Here is a 16351-nt window from a genome sequence, read left to right on the forward strand (position 1 = left end):
TGACTTTAAAGTAAACATTTTCAACTTTATTTTGACTACTTTTGATCAACTGCATGCACACATATAATGCACTTATAATGAGTAGATTTAGGTTCAGTGTGTTTTAGTTATTACATTCGGAGTGATAGCTATTTGACAAAGAAGTGATCATAGTGCTAGTATGAATTGGAAGTATTGTAAAAGTAAAAATTATGCCAGGTTGGCATAGCGTATCTTGTGTGTGTAACTATAGAAGACAGATTGAACGAATGAAGTTACAACCAAACTTTTTATTACCAAATGAACCAAGACGCTTGGTGTGAAAATAGTTGACTTAACAACCTTTGCGAACCTCATGGTAATAATGAAAAAAAAATGGATACTGAGATTCAAATGCGAAATGTGCTTGTCTTCCCGAAATATGTGTGGTTTATCGTCATCCAAATGAAGTCCCTCAATTTTGGGAAAATTCTCAATGTTCATCGAAATTATATTCCTCGTCTTGAGTAATCACAGGAGATACAAATTTTGATTTCTTAAATGAACGAAACGTTACACTGATTCATTTCCCTATTCTCTGTCATCGCCAGATTTCCCCTTTGTTCCCCAGTTCATGTTGATTTGCATTGACTTTCCCTATTCTCTGTCATCGCCAGATTTCCCATTTCTTCCCCAGGTCATGTTGATTTGCATTGACTTTCCATATTCTCTGTCATCGTCAGATTTGCCCTTTGTACCCCAGGTCATGTTGATTTGTGTTGAATTTCCCTATTCTCTGTCATCGCCAGATTTCCCGTTTGTTCCCCAGTTCATGTTGATTTGCATTGACTTTCCCTATTCTCTGTCATCGCCAGATTTCCCATTTCTTCCCCAGGTCATGTTGATTTGCATGGACTTTCCCTATTATCTGTCATCGCCAGATTTCCCCTTTGTTCCCCAGGTCATGTTGATTTGTATTGAATTTCCCTATTCTCTGTCATCGCCAGATTTCTCATTTCTTTGTTTTAGAGGAATGCTATTTTAACTTGAGTCCGATGTCCTTGCTTGTACTTCTGAGCAAATAACCAATAAGAATCCCAGAAAACCGTACACCTACAGCCATCAGAGACAGTTTTAAGAAACTTAAATTGCTAGCATCAATTCGTCATGCAGTACACTATATCAAAATATTACATAAATGCTTAAGAAAGGACACTGGTTAGTTAAGGTCATCTATGCACAAATACAAGGCAAAGTAAAGCATGGAGTTTACCAAAACCCAAAATGAACTGGAAGTGAAATAACTAACCTTTCTAAGCTTTTCTTTTTATTGAAACGGTTTGGTTAGTTTTAAAGGTACATATTCTTAGTGTAGGGATGCTTTTATAAGCTCATAATACAAAGTGTCTAAAAAGAATGATTAGTTTCAGCTAAAAATCCAAAAACAAAATACCAGAACAGTATTGTGAAACATGGCATGTAAGATACGCGAGAAGAGTTCCGAAATTCTTAATTTTTTGTATACTTCATGTGATATTCTATTCTTATTCTTATTTGTCATCATGTTCATTTGTTTCAAATGGTACCAACCCTTTGGACAACGAATAGTGGACAATTATAGGTTTTATATGATCATACCCCTTACAGGCTTTCATTTTGAATGCAAATGTAAACTGGTGGGGTGACTTTTAGTAAAGTTTGTGAGATGTCCACTCGAAATCAATGAGGAATTATACCTTGTCTTCACCATTTCATAAGTGGGCAACGATTCGGGAAGGCTCTACTGAGTTAATATATCATAATATTTGGTGGAACAAAATATAATATCTGAGCGATTTCTACCTTTTTCATGACATTACCAAAACCTTCTATAGTTCGGACTTTCGTTTTTAATCTTGCCTCATTACAACAGTTGCGATATAACTTGTAAGTAGAACCAGCTCGCGAGAGGGTTTTAAAGAATTAAACAACTAACCCCCAAAACAGTAAAAAAACATCAAGTATACTGAAATAACTTGTCGTTGTCATTGTATTAAGTTTTGTATATATTATTTAATATTTAACAAACAAAAATGATACAATATAAATTACGAATTTATAAATTAATCAATGATATTTTATTTCACAGCTTTTTCCAGAGAAAGTCGTATCGAATCAGAGTGCGCTTGAGCATCATGTTCTTCCCATGGCCAAACATTGATAGAATCACACATAAATTTGATGAAAACATCGTCATCATTAGATTGTGGGCAACCTCTACTGAAATCCCATCTATCAAGGACTGTCTTCGCATAAGAAAACCCATATCCTAATGGTTTCTGGTTACTGATCCTCAGATTTCCTGAACATAACTTGAACGTAGTTGGGTTTTCAGGGTTTCTACAAAACGGCCTACATAGTCTTCCACCCGAGTCAAATGCTGTAATTATAACTTCTGTATTTTTATCCTCGGTCGGCATTCTAAAAGGAACATACGTAATTCCTTCCGACATGGTAAAACGTTGATCCATAACTGCATATTCAATCGCGTTTCCGACATAGTTGCTTCCATCAGCTTGTACGTAAACTTTTTCAAAGCCCGAACCAATGTCAACATGTTTACGGTACGTCTTCGGTGATTTCAATGAGGGCTTAACGCCTATTCCTAATGACTTCTCTCCTTCGCAGAAAACATCACAGGTGCTGTTTTTGTTACCTTTGTGCACAGGTTTCGAACCAAACTTACCTGACTGACGTCTTTCCATGACAATTTTACAAGGAAGGTAAGCCCATTGTGCTGAGTCAGCTACACCGTTTATTTCATATAAATTCTGCACGGAATTCAAAACCGACGGAGAAGCGTCCGGTCGATCCAGTCTGTCATCTTTTGACTTTGATACACAAACCCATTTTCGTTTATCGCAAACCAACCATTCGGAGCCACAATCAGAATTAGCTGGAGAACAAGATGGAAAATCTTCACACTCATAAATATTCTCAGTGAAATTGGAATAACCATCAAAGTTTGTAAAGTTTTTGAACCAAAAACGATGGCCAGCAAATTGATAAAAGTCGCTATTGGAAGCTCTGAACCCATCCATCAGATGACCTGGATGATGAAGTCGGTCTCGTCGGCACATAGCAGGATAATCATTAGCTGGGTTTATCCCCCTTCTCTTTTGTTGTTTTCTGAATTTTTCCCACCAACAGTCGACAAAAGCATGTAAGTTAAAGAACAAAGGATCTCTAGCAGCGGTTTCTAATCTTCCCATGTGACCGCCAACGAAGGAGTGGCATTTAGAATGGAGTTGCTCCAAACCAAAGCGCCTTCCGTATCTTCTTGTCATTATTTGTCTGTTTACGCGTCTAGACAGGACGTCGTTCACATTTTGATTTGTCACCAATTCGCCATTTTCCCAAACATTTCTAGTAAGGCGGCCACTTCCATCTGACCAACCAGCAAACGGACCGTTTGTAATTTGTCCATCGCCATTCCCAGCAAATTTTTCCGAAAACAAGACGGAATCGGCAGGATTGTTCATTTCATCGTCTAAAGGTGGAAACCAATAAGGGACTGTAACAGAGGGAACCTTTAAACGGAGCGCTGCCTCATATCTAAAACAAAGGCATTCATTATAATAACTTAACAAAACAATGTATAGCAACATAGATAAATCAAATGGGCGACACAGAATTCTATTTCTCTACTCATAACTTTATCACACCCAGATGTAAATGCGAAATTCTTATTGAGACCTGTCTGTCGTCAATATGGGAAATTTAACTAAATATTTGTGTAATATATTATGCATAATTTTAGAGGGCATGATGAGGGATGTGTTGCCTCCATGAACATTATTTTTGTAAGTCTTCTATGGTTTAAATTCCCCCTTTCAGTTTGAGAAATGCACTTGACACCCCTCTCTATCTAGAATGAATTATCTGGTTTGCAAAATTACGCAAGTCCATTTTGTTTACAAATATGTGTGTCAAAAGTAGTTCTGTCAACGTTTTTTTATACCCCCCCCCGCACACACACACACACTAAAATAATAGAATCACTCTAACGATAGTTTACTCGACCAATCATATGATCTATGCAAATTATATTTAAGTCTCTTTTCGAGCAAGCAAACTAATAGATTTGGATATTTTATAATTTTACAGTCTTGAAGATTTACAAAATGAAATGATAAGATGTACATTCCGCACGTTTCTAGTCGAAACTGGTAGTAGTTTTTTACTTTAACACATACTCACACTAAAAGAAATACACGATGCCAGGCGGGAAATGCACATCCAAAATGAGCAGACTGTATTGATGGTCCTCGGTGAAAGTTAGCAATTGCGTCATAACAATTCGGTTTCACACTCTGCAGTGAAAAAAGCGGTAAATGATATAAAAAGTAGAGAATTATAGTTTCAATCTCTTTTGCAGATGTCTAAGCCTCTACACCTATAAGTTGTCAGAGTGTTACATATCAGGATGTGGATATAGGTCTGTTGAGGAGTTTTATTAACATTTTTTACTGGTTATTATTAAAAATATTTAAAAAAAAAACATAGCAGTCAGGCGCGTAGCTGAGGCCAAATTGAAGTGTAGGCAAAATTACAGCAGGGGGTCTGGTAGGGGGGTCCAGGGGAGCAAAGCCCCCCCCCCCCCGAAGCTCGGCGGAGATAGCGTTTTAGAGCATCATTTATGCCTCTCCTGGATGTATTTTTCTAAAAAAAAAATGGCAAAATTAAGTGCAGGCAAAAGCTTTTTTGCCGAACGGCAGCTACGCGCCTGACAGTATTGAATTGATTTTTTTTAATTACTTGTCGGACGCCTATCAATGTAACATCCTCTACAACCTTTCGTTTATTGTGTGACAGAATTCATCAGATAATAGTCATATCTTTTTTAATTTTCATTTTTAAAAATGTCCGTGAAAGTTGTCAGGGTTGGTAGATTTTTCTCCTCCTTAAAAGACAGATAAATAAGCAAATTAAATATCGACAAAACAAAATCAAATGAGAATGTCTATAAACGGGGTCAGCAGTTTGTTTACAGAGTATAACTTATCTATAAACGGGGTCAGCAGTTTGTTGACAGAGTATACCTTATCTTGTTTTAACATATTAACTGCTCTGTGATAGTCTTCTCTCTCTTTCTCTGTCATACGTCTGTATTCTTTCCGTACACGTTTAACTTTCCGTCCTGTATCGGGAACTTGTGAATTTTCAAACAGTTTTTGAATGAAGATATCGATATCAGGTGTTGTTTTGTCATTTTGTAATAACGATTTGGACGCTTTAAATGTGAACTCATTCATACAGAAGTTGACAACCTCTTCGCCCTGCAACTGATGTGGTTTTAATGTTCCAACTTGTCTCCTTAAACAGCGTAAGAATAATGGCGGTGCTGGTATGGATTCTATTCTCGCCAAGCTGAACGGTGTTACCAAACTGAGTAGTGTAATGATCGTTTTCTATGTAACAATAAACAAGTCAATACATATTGACATGAACATGATAAATATGTTGACAAAGAGTGAAAGAAAAAAAAATGGGGAGAATTTTCAAAGAACGGCTACCGCAACAAAATTAAATCTGTTACAAATTCAAATCGCTGTTTTTAAGTTGTGCATATCTATATTGTTTCGATGATGGTTTTAATTTGCTAGAATTTTTGTTAAATTACCCCATGTCCCATTGGTAATCTTGAAACGAAAAACAAACAAAGAGAAGCAGTGAAAATCATATGAGCGCTTCCTTCCTTCGACACGACATTCTGTAACAAATGACTGACAGTGGTATGAATTCAGAGGTATGGAACATAACCGTACAAGAGGGATATTGGCTATGGGTGAGCATAAAACTAAATAACAATACTTGAATAGTACCTTCTAACTGTACACTTACCATTCTGTTGACTTCCTAAAACAATAGTCATACATCAATGAAATTAAACTGATATTAATCTGCAACAAATTTTAAACTAACATTCACATTTCAAGTATTAGATGCAGTTGTCTTCTGCTTCTTTTAAGTGTAACTTACATGATCATTTATAAAATAGCAAGTGAACATTAGTAATTCGGCATGCTTCTTTGATTTTTGTCAAAATATTATTCCAATATATGTTTCAATACTCATAAATTTCGCAAGAAATGTGACAATAAGGGAACAGTCGTTTGAATTTTATAGCGGTATTTGAAATGAAATTGCCGGTCCGCAGTTTTTGAACGAACTGGGCGACATACAAAGGATCAGATAATTGTCTGGCATATCTGGTATCGGGTTACAACTATTAATGTAAAATAATTCAAGATAATAATTTCATCCCAACCTTACCCCCTAAACATATGCCAATATTCTGGATTGGGTTCTGTGAGGTATGCTTGACAGGAACGATATGGTCACCGTTTCTACGCCGTCATTTCCCTAAGGATAGCATGATCTTAAACGAACAAACAGACGGGTGGCCTGTAAGAAGCAGAAACTGCTCACCCTTCCGGGGCACCTGAGTTCACTCCCAATTTATATCAGTGCAGATGAGAGATAATTCCTGTTATTTGTAACCTGTTTTTATCACGATATCTTCTATCTATAGCACTATATTTTGCCAGTGGATTTATCCTTCTTTGACACTTTAGTGTTACTTCTTTTTTTTAAATAATCTTATTAAGAATGTTATTTTTTTTTATAGATTCAAGCTTTATGGTTAAGAATTGAGCACTTACCTCTCTACATATTTGTTTAACACTAATATTATGCGCTTTCACTTGATTTGAATAAAATTGTTCTTGTACCCAGCTGTTAACCATTGAATGTACACAGTTTGTGAAAAATAGAGTTATGTGGTTTTAAGCGAGACAGACACTGTCAGGGAAACGAATACAGTACAAAAGATTAGAGTAAATTATTCACTACAAAAGACTCAAAATGAATTCAAGTACTTTATTTTCAAACTTCGGGTGTAAGCTTAAAAAGTGTACAGCCTCAATGGGACAGACAATCAAGGAAACTTAGATTCGAACGATAATCAAAGAGAAATAATCCAAGAATAACGACTGTAGACAGACACATACAACAAAGAACACGAACGAAATAAACCAAAATAACACGTACAAAAGTAAATGAACAACCGGAATCCAATTAAAAAGAAGTGCAAGTACCAAATGCATCGGTAGGGAAGCGTGCTCTGCTTTTCTAGAAACATCCACCAACCGGGGACGAACTATGAAACGGTGGGCAAATCAGTTCTCATGGTGCAGATGGATACCCCATCACGATCCACGAGTTCATGATAGCGTCCATCAAACTTTTAATTGCAGTGATGATTTTAATTTTGTAGCAACATAATCCTGTTCCAGTAGTCTAACTATAAAGAGTCTAGTGCGGTACATAAACTCTCCGTACTTACAGAAAGATTTAGCATACCGTATAAACTTATAAGCTGAAGGGATATTGCCACAGATGAAAGGAAAATTTACGATACCGAATAAGAAATAATTGCGTTTGTTTAGTTTGGTCACGAGTTTTAATTTCTCTTTCCATCGATCTCAAGATCTCAAGTATGTCAAGATATGTAGCTGACTTAAAAATGTCTGTAATGTCCTTTACCTCAAGAACTTTTGTGTACATGCGGTGCATAGAATTCCCGAATCTAAGATTATTTAATGACAAAGCGTCACCTGACATTTGGACCGCCGTCTGTTTTACTGTTGTTATCAACTAAAACGCTTCTTCCGTTTTCGTTTTTATTCCTTTTCCTTTTAATGGATATTCTGGCGAGAGAATATATCAGTTATAATAATTATTTTATTTTTAGCTCGAAATTGCATAGACAGAGACATGTGGTAAGAATTAGTTTTCGTGTAATATTAGTTTATTTCGGGGATCAAATTTGTATATTGAAATCAGGTATAGATTGTACAGACTTTAGAAAGGGACCAGAATAGGGTAAACTAAAAACAAAAAAGAAACGTGTGTTGAAAACATGGGAGAGAAAAGCCTTAAGTAGTTCTTCTATCGCAATTTTTCCTAGCTGAAGTCCTGATTGTTGCACTGATACTTGAAACCGGATCTTCTATTCTCTTCCGCCTTCAGTGAGTCGTGTACTGATTCGTGCCCGCAAGATACGAAGTTCAAGTGCATCGTGACATTGATTGGTTAGAAATAAGGGTCATAAATGGGACGTGAAAAGTGAGGATTGGTAACTAATTTTTTATTTATAAAAACAGGATGTAATTCGTGTATAAAAATAGACACAATACATTAGTACACAAAGGTCGTTGTAAATTTTGTACTTTCTTGTTTCTTTTTTTTACAAATCGTATGTCACGTTCAAATGCTTGCTCGTGTTCATAACAAGAAATCGAAACAAAAATGTGATATCCCACAACAATTTCATCTGACACGGTCTTAAAACAATATAATTATACAAGCCTTTACAGAAAAAAACGATTACCATTTCTTCAAGAAGAAAATGCAGTAATCTTGTCGCAGAAAGAAGGGTTTCCAAGATGGTGCCAGAAAAAAGAGGGTTCCACGCTATTATTTGCTCATTGTTGCTCTAGCTGCCCGAAATTAACAAATTTTCCATCAAAGTTGGGTGGGGTCCAACCCCCAGAACGCTCTGTCTGGATCTGCCACTGCATCAAATATTCCAGAGGAGCGGATTGAAGCTTGCTGAAGGCAATTTGATTTTGATACTAAGCTATTTATTTTTCTAACATTTGCGTTTTTGCCCTCGACTTGTTCACACGGGCTTGCTCCCAATATCAAATATGCAGCCCCACTAGTATATAACCACAAAAAGGGTGATCCAAGATTTGGGGATGCCTCACATCAACTCATTTTTTTCTTCAAATAAAATCGAATATATCATTATTCACTACTCAGCAATCACTTGACTAATGACGAATCTAATGAATAACACAGGTATCATCATCAAATACTTCTTATTAAATCAACACGATGATTTGAACTTTCAAACTCCATATTTCTACAATCGCTCGTACTGAAAGTGAAACTACTGCGACCTTGACATATCGCAAGACAAATGCTTAAGTACCATTCTGTGTAAGAATCAGGCAATGAGTGGAACATCATTTTTCTCAACTTGGTCTGTTTTAACTTAAATATATTCAATAAAGCTAATCTTGAAGCTTCTGCATGTGGCTTAGATATTTGTCGACTGCTTACAGGGAAAAGGTGTAGGAAAACGTCGACTGCATCCTTTACTTTAAAAAGCTAAGATTTATAAAACACAAAATCATTAAATCAAACCAATAAACAAATAAATCAAAATTTCGAAAAGCGGAATTTTCTACCGGATCAATAGTATGAACGTCCACTCAAATGTCAATTATTTCAAAATTTTATCTTGGTAGTCACGTGGTATATAGTATACGCCTTTTAAGTCAACAACCGATCTTTCTATTCACTTCCAGCGTATACAACCATGCCATGCTACAAGCTTTACTATTTTCCTCTTCGTGGAAGAGCTGAGATCATCCGACTCATACTGACTGGGGCTGGACAAGACTTCGAGGATATCATAATCCCATTTGAAGAATGGCCGGCAAAAAAACGCAGTGAGTTTTATTTCTTAATAGGTACATGTCCCGGTTAATTATACCAATAACTTAACGACAATAAATTATATACTGCATGTAGTAGATTTGAATAATTAAGTTGACGAAGAATGTATATTTTAGCCGTAGATGTACTTTGATTATTTGATATCATTGTAGTGTTATTATTTCTGGTATCTCCTTTTTACATAAATAATCATTACACATATTCGAAATCTGCCCACCTTAAAGCAAACTTCGAAGATTACGTCTATTTATCACAGTTTGTCCCAGGCCAATTTGCTCGTGTGATTTAACGACATGAATTTCTGTACATGTAATTATAACACTAAGGTTTATTAAATTTTAGGGGTTGGCATTCCAACTCTTTTTATTGAAAAAATTGTCATTCTGATGTGTAAAATTTACAAAAATGGCAACCTCCTTTTTTTCTGAGGAACCCCGGCTGGCACTCCTCCTTTTCAAAGTGTCTTTACCGACCCTGGATGACAAGGTGACACTTTTTTGGAATGAATAGACCCTTTTGTGCAAACTGTTGGATAGTCGATGAGTATGCGTAGAGCATGCCCAATATACACTTCCGCGAGGAAAATTCTTTTGTTCTACACAAGCCCTACCTCGCGGAAGTACACATTGAGCATGCACAACAACTTACCATAAAAAGGTCTATTTTTATTTTTTCTTGAGGCTTTGCATCGCAGTCAGTTACGGTCTTTAACCTAATTGTTCACATGGGGCTGCAGGTATGCAATGTATAGTTCACAGGTTTTGAAAATATTATGATCCTTTTTTTTTTCATTATCGAGATCAGGATATAGAAATACTAACCCCTGTAAGACGAAAAATATACATCAAAATTGGACACAGTATTTTAAACCCTATTGGATTATGCTTTTCTAACAGTAAATTATTTCTAAATATACCTTGTGAAATAAATGGTATTTCCGATGCTATTTGTGGACTATTCACTTCCGGTGACCAGCGCTCGTGAGCTGATACATGTAGAATCATGCTGATAAATAGTTCTATAGCTTAAAGTTATGGTATAGTCCAAAGAAGCCATTGAATGTTGTGAAATTAGCATTGAAGCCTCTGGGAATATAGGAATTAGTGGTTTCTAGTCTTAAGTCCATAGTCTGTCTTTAAATGTTCTTTTTTTACGGCTTGCCGGAGTTAACATTCACCGTTTCCGCGGAATTTTTACCATTTTGGACAAATGAATGACTGGAGACAACTTCATACAAGTTTTTGCCTAATTTGTAGGCATACTGAAGTTGATACAAAATATGTGTTGATGAATGAGTAAAAATGAGTGATTAAATTACATGTTTGTTTGTGCGGAATTACTGCTTATGCTTCATAATTGTTTTGCACGACTTTAACGGACAATTGATAATTTTCAGCAATACCAACAGGGAAGGTACCCACATTTGAGGTAGATGGCCAATATCTATGTGAAAGTTTAGCTATTGCTAGGTATCTTGCCAGGGAGTACGGTAAAGTATCTATTATACAGAATATTATCATGTACTTAGAAAATCGGGAGAGAAACGTCTATATTTAAAGATGAATATTCATTTTACTTTAGTTAATGTTATAGGTATAAAATTCCAAACCTTTACTTTGTAATAAAGCATGTTTAGCAAATTTCTTACTTGGATGAGATAGTGGAAGCGGTAATATGGATAAATGCACCATATATTTGATAAACAAGTCACGCTAAACCTTCTAACTGTTGTTTTGTTAAGGATATGCAGGAAAAACTAATATAGAGCAGGCTTTAGTTGACCAGGTGGTAGACACTACGAATGATTATCTTGGTGAATTCTTCAAGGCTTACTTTAATGGCAGTGAAGACGAAAAGAAGGTAACATTTAACAAAGAACAAGTACAATCAGTACAAAGAAAATATCCAGTTTTAACTTGATATATTGCCATGTATTATACGGACTTTCCTTTTGGCCTAGAATTGATCAGTTCGGTAGTTTTGTTATTACCCTTCATCCTAACAAATGTTGTGGAATATTCTGTTGACTTTGATCTCAACTTTTGAGTATCACATGCAAAAATACGATATGGTACAATCATAAATATTGACACCGTTCTAACACTAAATTCAAAATTTGAACTGTAAGGTTCTGCTATAGTCGATATCTAGGATATTCCTTATTGAAATGTTTTCATTCATAGTTTTTGAAATATCATAGTTTTAGTAATACATTATATTAAACACTGAAATATTGCTAAATGCATCTTTATATGTATATAACACACAAGCACAAGTCAAACTTAGGAACACGTTTAGTAACTTCTATATAACATTAACAACAAAAATGTAAACAACATACTTTAGAATAAATCTACATCTGTCAAAAACAAGATTTGAAGTCTGAAATTCATATAGTTCTGTTCCTAAATGTATAATGCAGTGCAAACTAGCATTAATTTTCTTGAAAAAGTTGCCGTTTCTTTAAATTTGGATGAATTGAGGTATTACCATGATCCAGCTAAATACCAACACCAATAAACATGAAATATGAAAGTTTTCGTTCAGATCTAGCAATTTGTCACAAATTATTGCTAGATTGCACTGCATTATTCAGTCATTATTAATGTCCTAGATATTGACTTTAGCAGAACCTTAAAAAAAGAGCCCCAGTTCAAATGTAGAATTATACATATAAATGAAACGGACTATGGTACGTGCACACAGTCTTATCTGTTTAAAAAGTTCAAGCACACAGATAGCATTATATTTGTACAAAATAATCGGATAAATGCATTTTGTGTAATTTAAGAGCTGTACTGCAACGACAGCATTTTTAAAGAATTTATTTTAAAAAATACAAAACAAACAAAAACAAAAAAAAAGCAAAAACAAAACAAAAAAACCCCAAATAAACCAAGTCATTTCAGTATGACTAATTTTCATGTTTATGCAATTTCTGTCATACTTTTGATATTTGTACGAAAGAAGGTCCGCCAGCATATATAATCATCAAAATGTTCCTGTACAAAGAAAATTATCCATGCACCTCTTTTTAAATCTGTAACACTTAAATTGACCCATAATACCAGCAATAATTTAAGACATAAATTGGTAATGATGAAATCAGTTTTGAAACTGAACAGATTCCGATTTTTTTTTTCTGACAATAGCACACACTCTAACGTTCACTCCGGAATAAGACAATGTAAAAATGTAAACGGAAGCTTCGTATTATCTCTAGTTTTCAAGAGACACGTGTTAATAACTGTATCTTTCCTTAACTTAATATCCTAAATCAGAAAATCCTTCATTTTATGTCGACTGTTCTCATCTAAACTACAAAGTTCAAACTTTTAGTTTTGTCATTAGCTCGACATAAAGCCCAATATATATCAATATAACTTTGTTTTTACAGAAAGCCATTGATAAATACGTAAAAGAATCTATCCCTAAACTCCTTGCCTGTTTGGACAAATGGTTAGAACAAAACAACGGCGGAGTTGGGTTTTTTGTAGGATCATCGGTGAGCAACAATTTAAGCAGCGGTCTTTGCATTTTTAAAGAATTTATTTTAACAAATACAAAACAAACAAAAACAAAAAAAAAGCAAAAACAAAAACAAAACAAAAAAAAAAACCAAATAAACCAAGTCATTTCAGTATGACTAATTTTCATGTTTATGCAATTTCTGTCATACTTTTGATATTTGTACGAAAGAAGGTCCGCCAGCATATATAATCATCAAAATGTTCCTGTACAAAGAAAATTATCCATGCACCTCTTTTTAAATCTGTAACATTTAAATTGACCCATAATACCAGCAATAATTTAAGACATAAATTGGTAAATCCCTAAACTCATTGCCTGTTTGGACAAATGGTTAGAACAAAACAACAGCGGAGTTGGGTTTTTTGTAGGATCATCGGTGAGCAACAATTTAAGCAGCGGTCTTTGTAAGAATCACGCAAATTCTGTAATATGTGATACACCCTAAAAAGGCTACATATTTTTTATGTTTGTAATTAAGTTGTTTAATGGGTCTATATCATAGAATAAATAATTATTCATTCCAATCTGTCTGCTCTTAGGAGGTAATCCACTTTGAAAATCCAACGGATTCTATTGTATTTTAGTGTCATTTACAGAGTTATATTCTACAGTACATTCTATATATTTTTGATCTCCTATGAACAGGGCTTATATGAAAAGACATATGTTAATTTCTGTTCACTATAACATTTTAAACAAAAAATCAAAAATAAAAATATGTAGGCTTTCCAACCATTAATAACATTTCGCATATTCTTTTGTGGGGTGCTACTTAAATAAAAAAAATCTCCCTAATCTTTGTCTTATCCGTGGCTTTCAGTTTCCTTTTAAGAAGCACTACTGAGAAGCCTCCCAGGTTAAACTTGGGATGTTTAAAACAACAGGCTTTATAGAATATCCGCAATAAATATCGAAGCATCATTAATGGGACAATTCAGATACTATGTACCTCAAAACCTAAGTCAGTGGCCGAAACGTAAAAAAGACAGGAAACAAAGTCGGTCTCCATACACAATGAAACGAAATTAATAAAATACAAATATATTTAAAACTTATGATAAGGAAAACAAGACATCAGGTGCTCCAGAAAGATAAGCACGTCCTGCTCCACCAGCGGCACTAGTCACATTGCAAATGAGTAAAATCCGTTGAGTCTAGCTACAATAATGTAGCTCCTCGACACACTGTCAAGGCAGAGACAACCATGCAGCTCCCCGACACACTGTCAAGGCAGAGACACAACAGTGCAGCTCCCCGACACACTGTCAAGGCAGAGTCACCAAGAGATTCCAACACAAAGGACAGAGCGATTCAAACTTGGGCGATATAATTTAACCAAGTAAATGGTTGAAATTTAACAGAAATAGAAAAGTTAAATGTCGACGATCCCAGGAATTTTTGTAACACATGACATTGGAAAACACAACATATGAACGCTGAAGCCAGAACAGTGGGGATCTTGACTAAATGATTCTGGGCGTACGAAATCTCTCCCACACATACGTTAAATACCGTAGCTTATAAAACCCACTGCTCTTATAACAAATAATAGTCTTTTTTAAAATATTACTGTATTTTTTTATTACTCTTTCAGGCAACAATGGCAGATTTGTTTGTATATGAAGTATTGACGAATGCTGTTATGAGGGATGATAAAGTATTAGACAATTTTCCGAAATTACTCGCTCATAGGAAAAGAGTAGCCGCCTTACCAAAAATCAAAGAATATCTTGAAAAACGTCCAACCATAAACTGCTGACGCTCGACTTTCTTGCCGTTTGATATTTATTTCCTTTATTAAAAATAAATGATAAAAATAATATATTTCACATTTATTTAATTGAAATCAAGACTACAAAATGGCTCATATAAGAGTCTAAACTTGTTGCATCTATAATGCCGATAGAAGGGCAGACAATTATATTCATATATCTTAGAAATATTTAAAGGCGTAAAATATGGTTCACCAACAACAGAGAACGCGCCCGTTTTCACTTAAGGAAGGCTATTATATGCTGTCGAGCATAACGCAGACTAAGGTAACCTCCGACTTCTATTTTATTTATAATCAAACGGAACAAAGGGTCAATAATGTGAGAAATTTTTGGGAAAAAAGACATAAACAATTTCTCCAAATGTATGTTAAAAATCTTTCCCTCTCCATACTGCGATTGAAACTTAGAATGATTGAAGCCACCCATTTAAAAAATGGCGTCGTCAATAGGTTAGATGTGGCAGTCGTGTCTGGAAGAAATAGACTAAGTGCTAATATGAAAAATACAAAAAATACAACCCTCCATTTGATATTCGTGTCCTTCGGGATAGGAATATAGTCATTTTAAGTCTGAAATTGAGTGGTTTTTTTTCTGCAGCGGGTCTTCTTTGAGAAAGGTCTATGACGAGCCGTATTTATATTTATTCCATGTTCAAGATATCCCTTGTACTTTATATGATATCTTATAAAGTTTATGTTATCTTATATTCTTTATATGATATCTTATAACTTTTTAAGTCAAGAGATATCTTGAACATGGAATAAAGATAAATACTTCGTACCAGTATAATTACATGTATAAGATAACTCATAAATCTTATATTCTTTATAAGATATCTTATAATGTATTTGAGATATTTTATAAGTTTTTCATTATAAGATATCACATTAAATACATGAAATATTTTATATAGTATTTAAGATATCACATAAACTATATAAGTTATCTTGTTAACATTTTAATATAAGATATCTCATAAACTTTAGAAGATATCTTATATAGTTTATCAGATATCTCATATATTTAATAAGATATCTTGTTTACTGTACATTATATGATATATCTTATAAAAATTTATAAGATATATTAGTAAAAATAGAAGAGATCTCATAAATTATATTAGATATATATATTATTAAAGTGGGATAAATATAAATACGGCGTGCCATTAAGGTCAACTACGTATGTGAGTGCAAAAACATTACTTCTATGAAAAGGTAATAAAGTAGGACTTTTTAGAATATATGCAGCATCAGGGATATACTCAGTCATGGTATGCCAGAGTTTTCGCACTGCTGGTTTTGTAAAGTATCCTGCCTTGCTAACGATTTCGGGTAGTGCCGGTCTCATATTAATTTACGTCGTGTAATTTGAGCTGAGTCCATCTTCGGACATCAGAACTAGAGACAATAAAAAACTTGATTCCTCACCTATTCGGTTCCATTTCTATATAATAACTCCTGTAAAAGTTACTGTATAGTCCTTTTGAAGGCATTGTCAATACGTAATTTGGATGA

At 34.6% G+C, this 16351-nt stretch overlaps 2 protein-coding genes across 3 annotated transcripts; one reads left to right on the plus strand and one right to left on the minus strand.

The window, feature by feature from the left end:
• Nucleotides 1-1116: 1116 nt before the first annotated feature.
• Nucleotides 1117-8143, minus strand: LOC148626910 (uncharacterized). 2 transcript variants are annotated; one of them, XM_088560261.1, is made up of 5 exons: nucleotides 7546-8143; nucleotides 5842-5856; nucleotides 5040-5408; nucleotides 4198-4310; nucleotides 1117-3552 (listed from the first exon to the last, which is right to left on the minus strand). In XM_088560261.1, the coding sequence occupies exons 1-5, from the start codon at nucleotides 7621-7623 to the stop codon at nucleotides 2076-2078; spliced, it is 2052 nt and encodes a 683-aa protein (XP_088416387.1). In that variant the 5' UTR covers nucleotides 7624-8143; the 3' UTR covers nucleotides 1117-2075. The 2 variants fall into 2 exon arrangements, with proteins under 2 accessions (XP_088416387.1, XP_088416338.1); XM_088560212.1 differs by lacking the exon at nucleotides 7546-8143 and adding an exon at nucleotides 6663-6768 and having other exon boundaries at nucleotides 1118-3552.
• On the plus strand, nucleotides 7485-14879 carry LOC148626911 (glutathione S-transferase-like). The gene is made up of 6 exons (XM_088560372.1): nucleotides 7485-7496; nucleotides 9378-9521; nucleotides 10925-11017; nucleotides 11270-11388; nucleotides 12926-13033; nucleotides 14654-14879. The coding sequence occupies exons 2-6, from the start codon at nucleotides 9389-9391 to the stop codon at nucleotides 14816-14818; spliced, it is 618 nt and encodes a 205-aa protein (XP_088416498.1). The 5' UTR covers nucleotides 7485-7496; nucleotides 9378-9388; the 3' UTR covers nucleotides 14819-14879.
• The last annotated feature ends 1472 nt before the right edge of the window (nucleotides 14880-16351 follow it).

The sequence above is a fragment of the Perna viridis genome, chromosome 1, assembly GCF_037379345.1.
Source record: "Perna viridis isolate PV_CMFRI_1.1 ecotype Kerala chromosome 1, ASM3737934v1, whole genome shotgun sequence".
Classification (NCBI taxonomy): domain Eukaryota; kingdom Metazoa; phylum Mollusca; class Bivalvia; order Mytilida; family Mytilidae; genus Perna; species Perna viridis.

Excerpts from the sequence above, each read along its gene's own strand:
- LOC148626910 (XM_088560212.1), bottom strand. The coding sequence starts at position 6,746 with ATGGTTAACAGCTGGGTACAAGAACAATTTTATTCAAATCAAGTGAAA. Across the intron at positions 4,311-5,039 it reads ATATGTTAAAACAAGATAAG|AGTGTGAAACCGAATTGTTA; the intron begins GTATACTCTGTC and ends TTTTCACTGCAG. Across the intron at positions 3,553-4,197 it reads CATCGTGTATTTCTTTTAGT|ATATGAGGCAGCGCTCCGTT; the intron begins GTGAGTATGTGT and ends CCTTTGTTTTAG.
- LOC148626911 (XM_088560372.1), top strand. The coding sequence starts at position 9,389 with ATGCCATGCTACAAGCTTTACTATTTTCCTCTTCGTGGAAGAGCTGAG. Across the intron at positions 9,522-10,924 it reads ATGGCCGGCAAAAAAACGCA|CAATACCAACAGGGAAGGTA; the intron begins GTGAGTTTTATT and ends GATAATTTTCAG. Across the intron at positions 13,034-14,653 it reads GGTTTTTTGTAGGATCATCG|GCAACAATGGCAGATTTGTT; the intron begins GTGAGCAACAAT and ends TTACTCTTTCAG.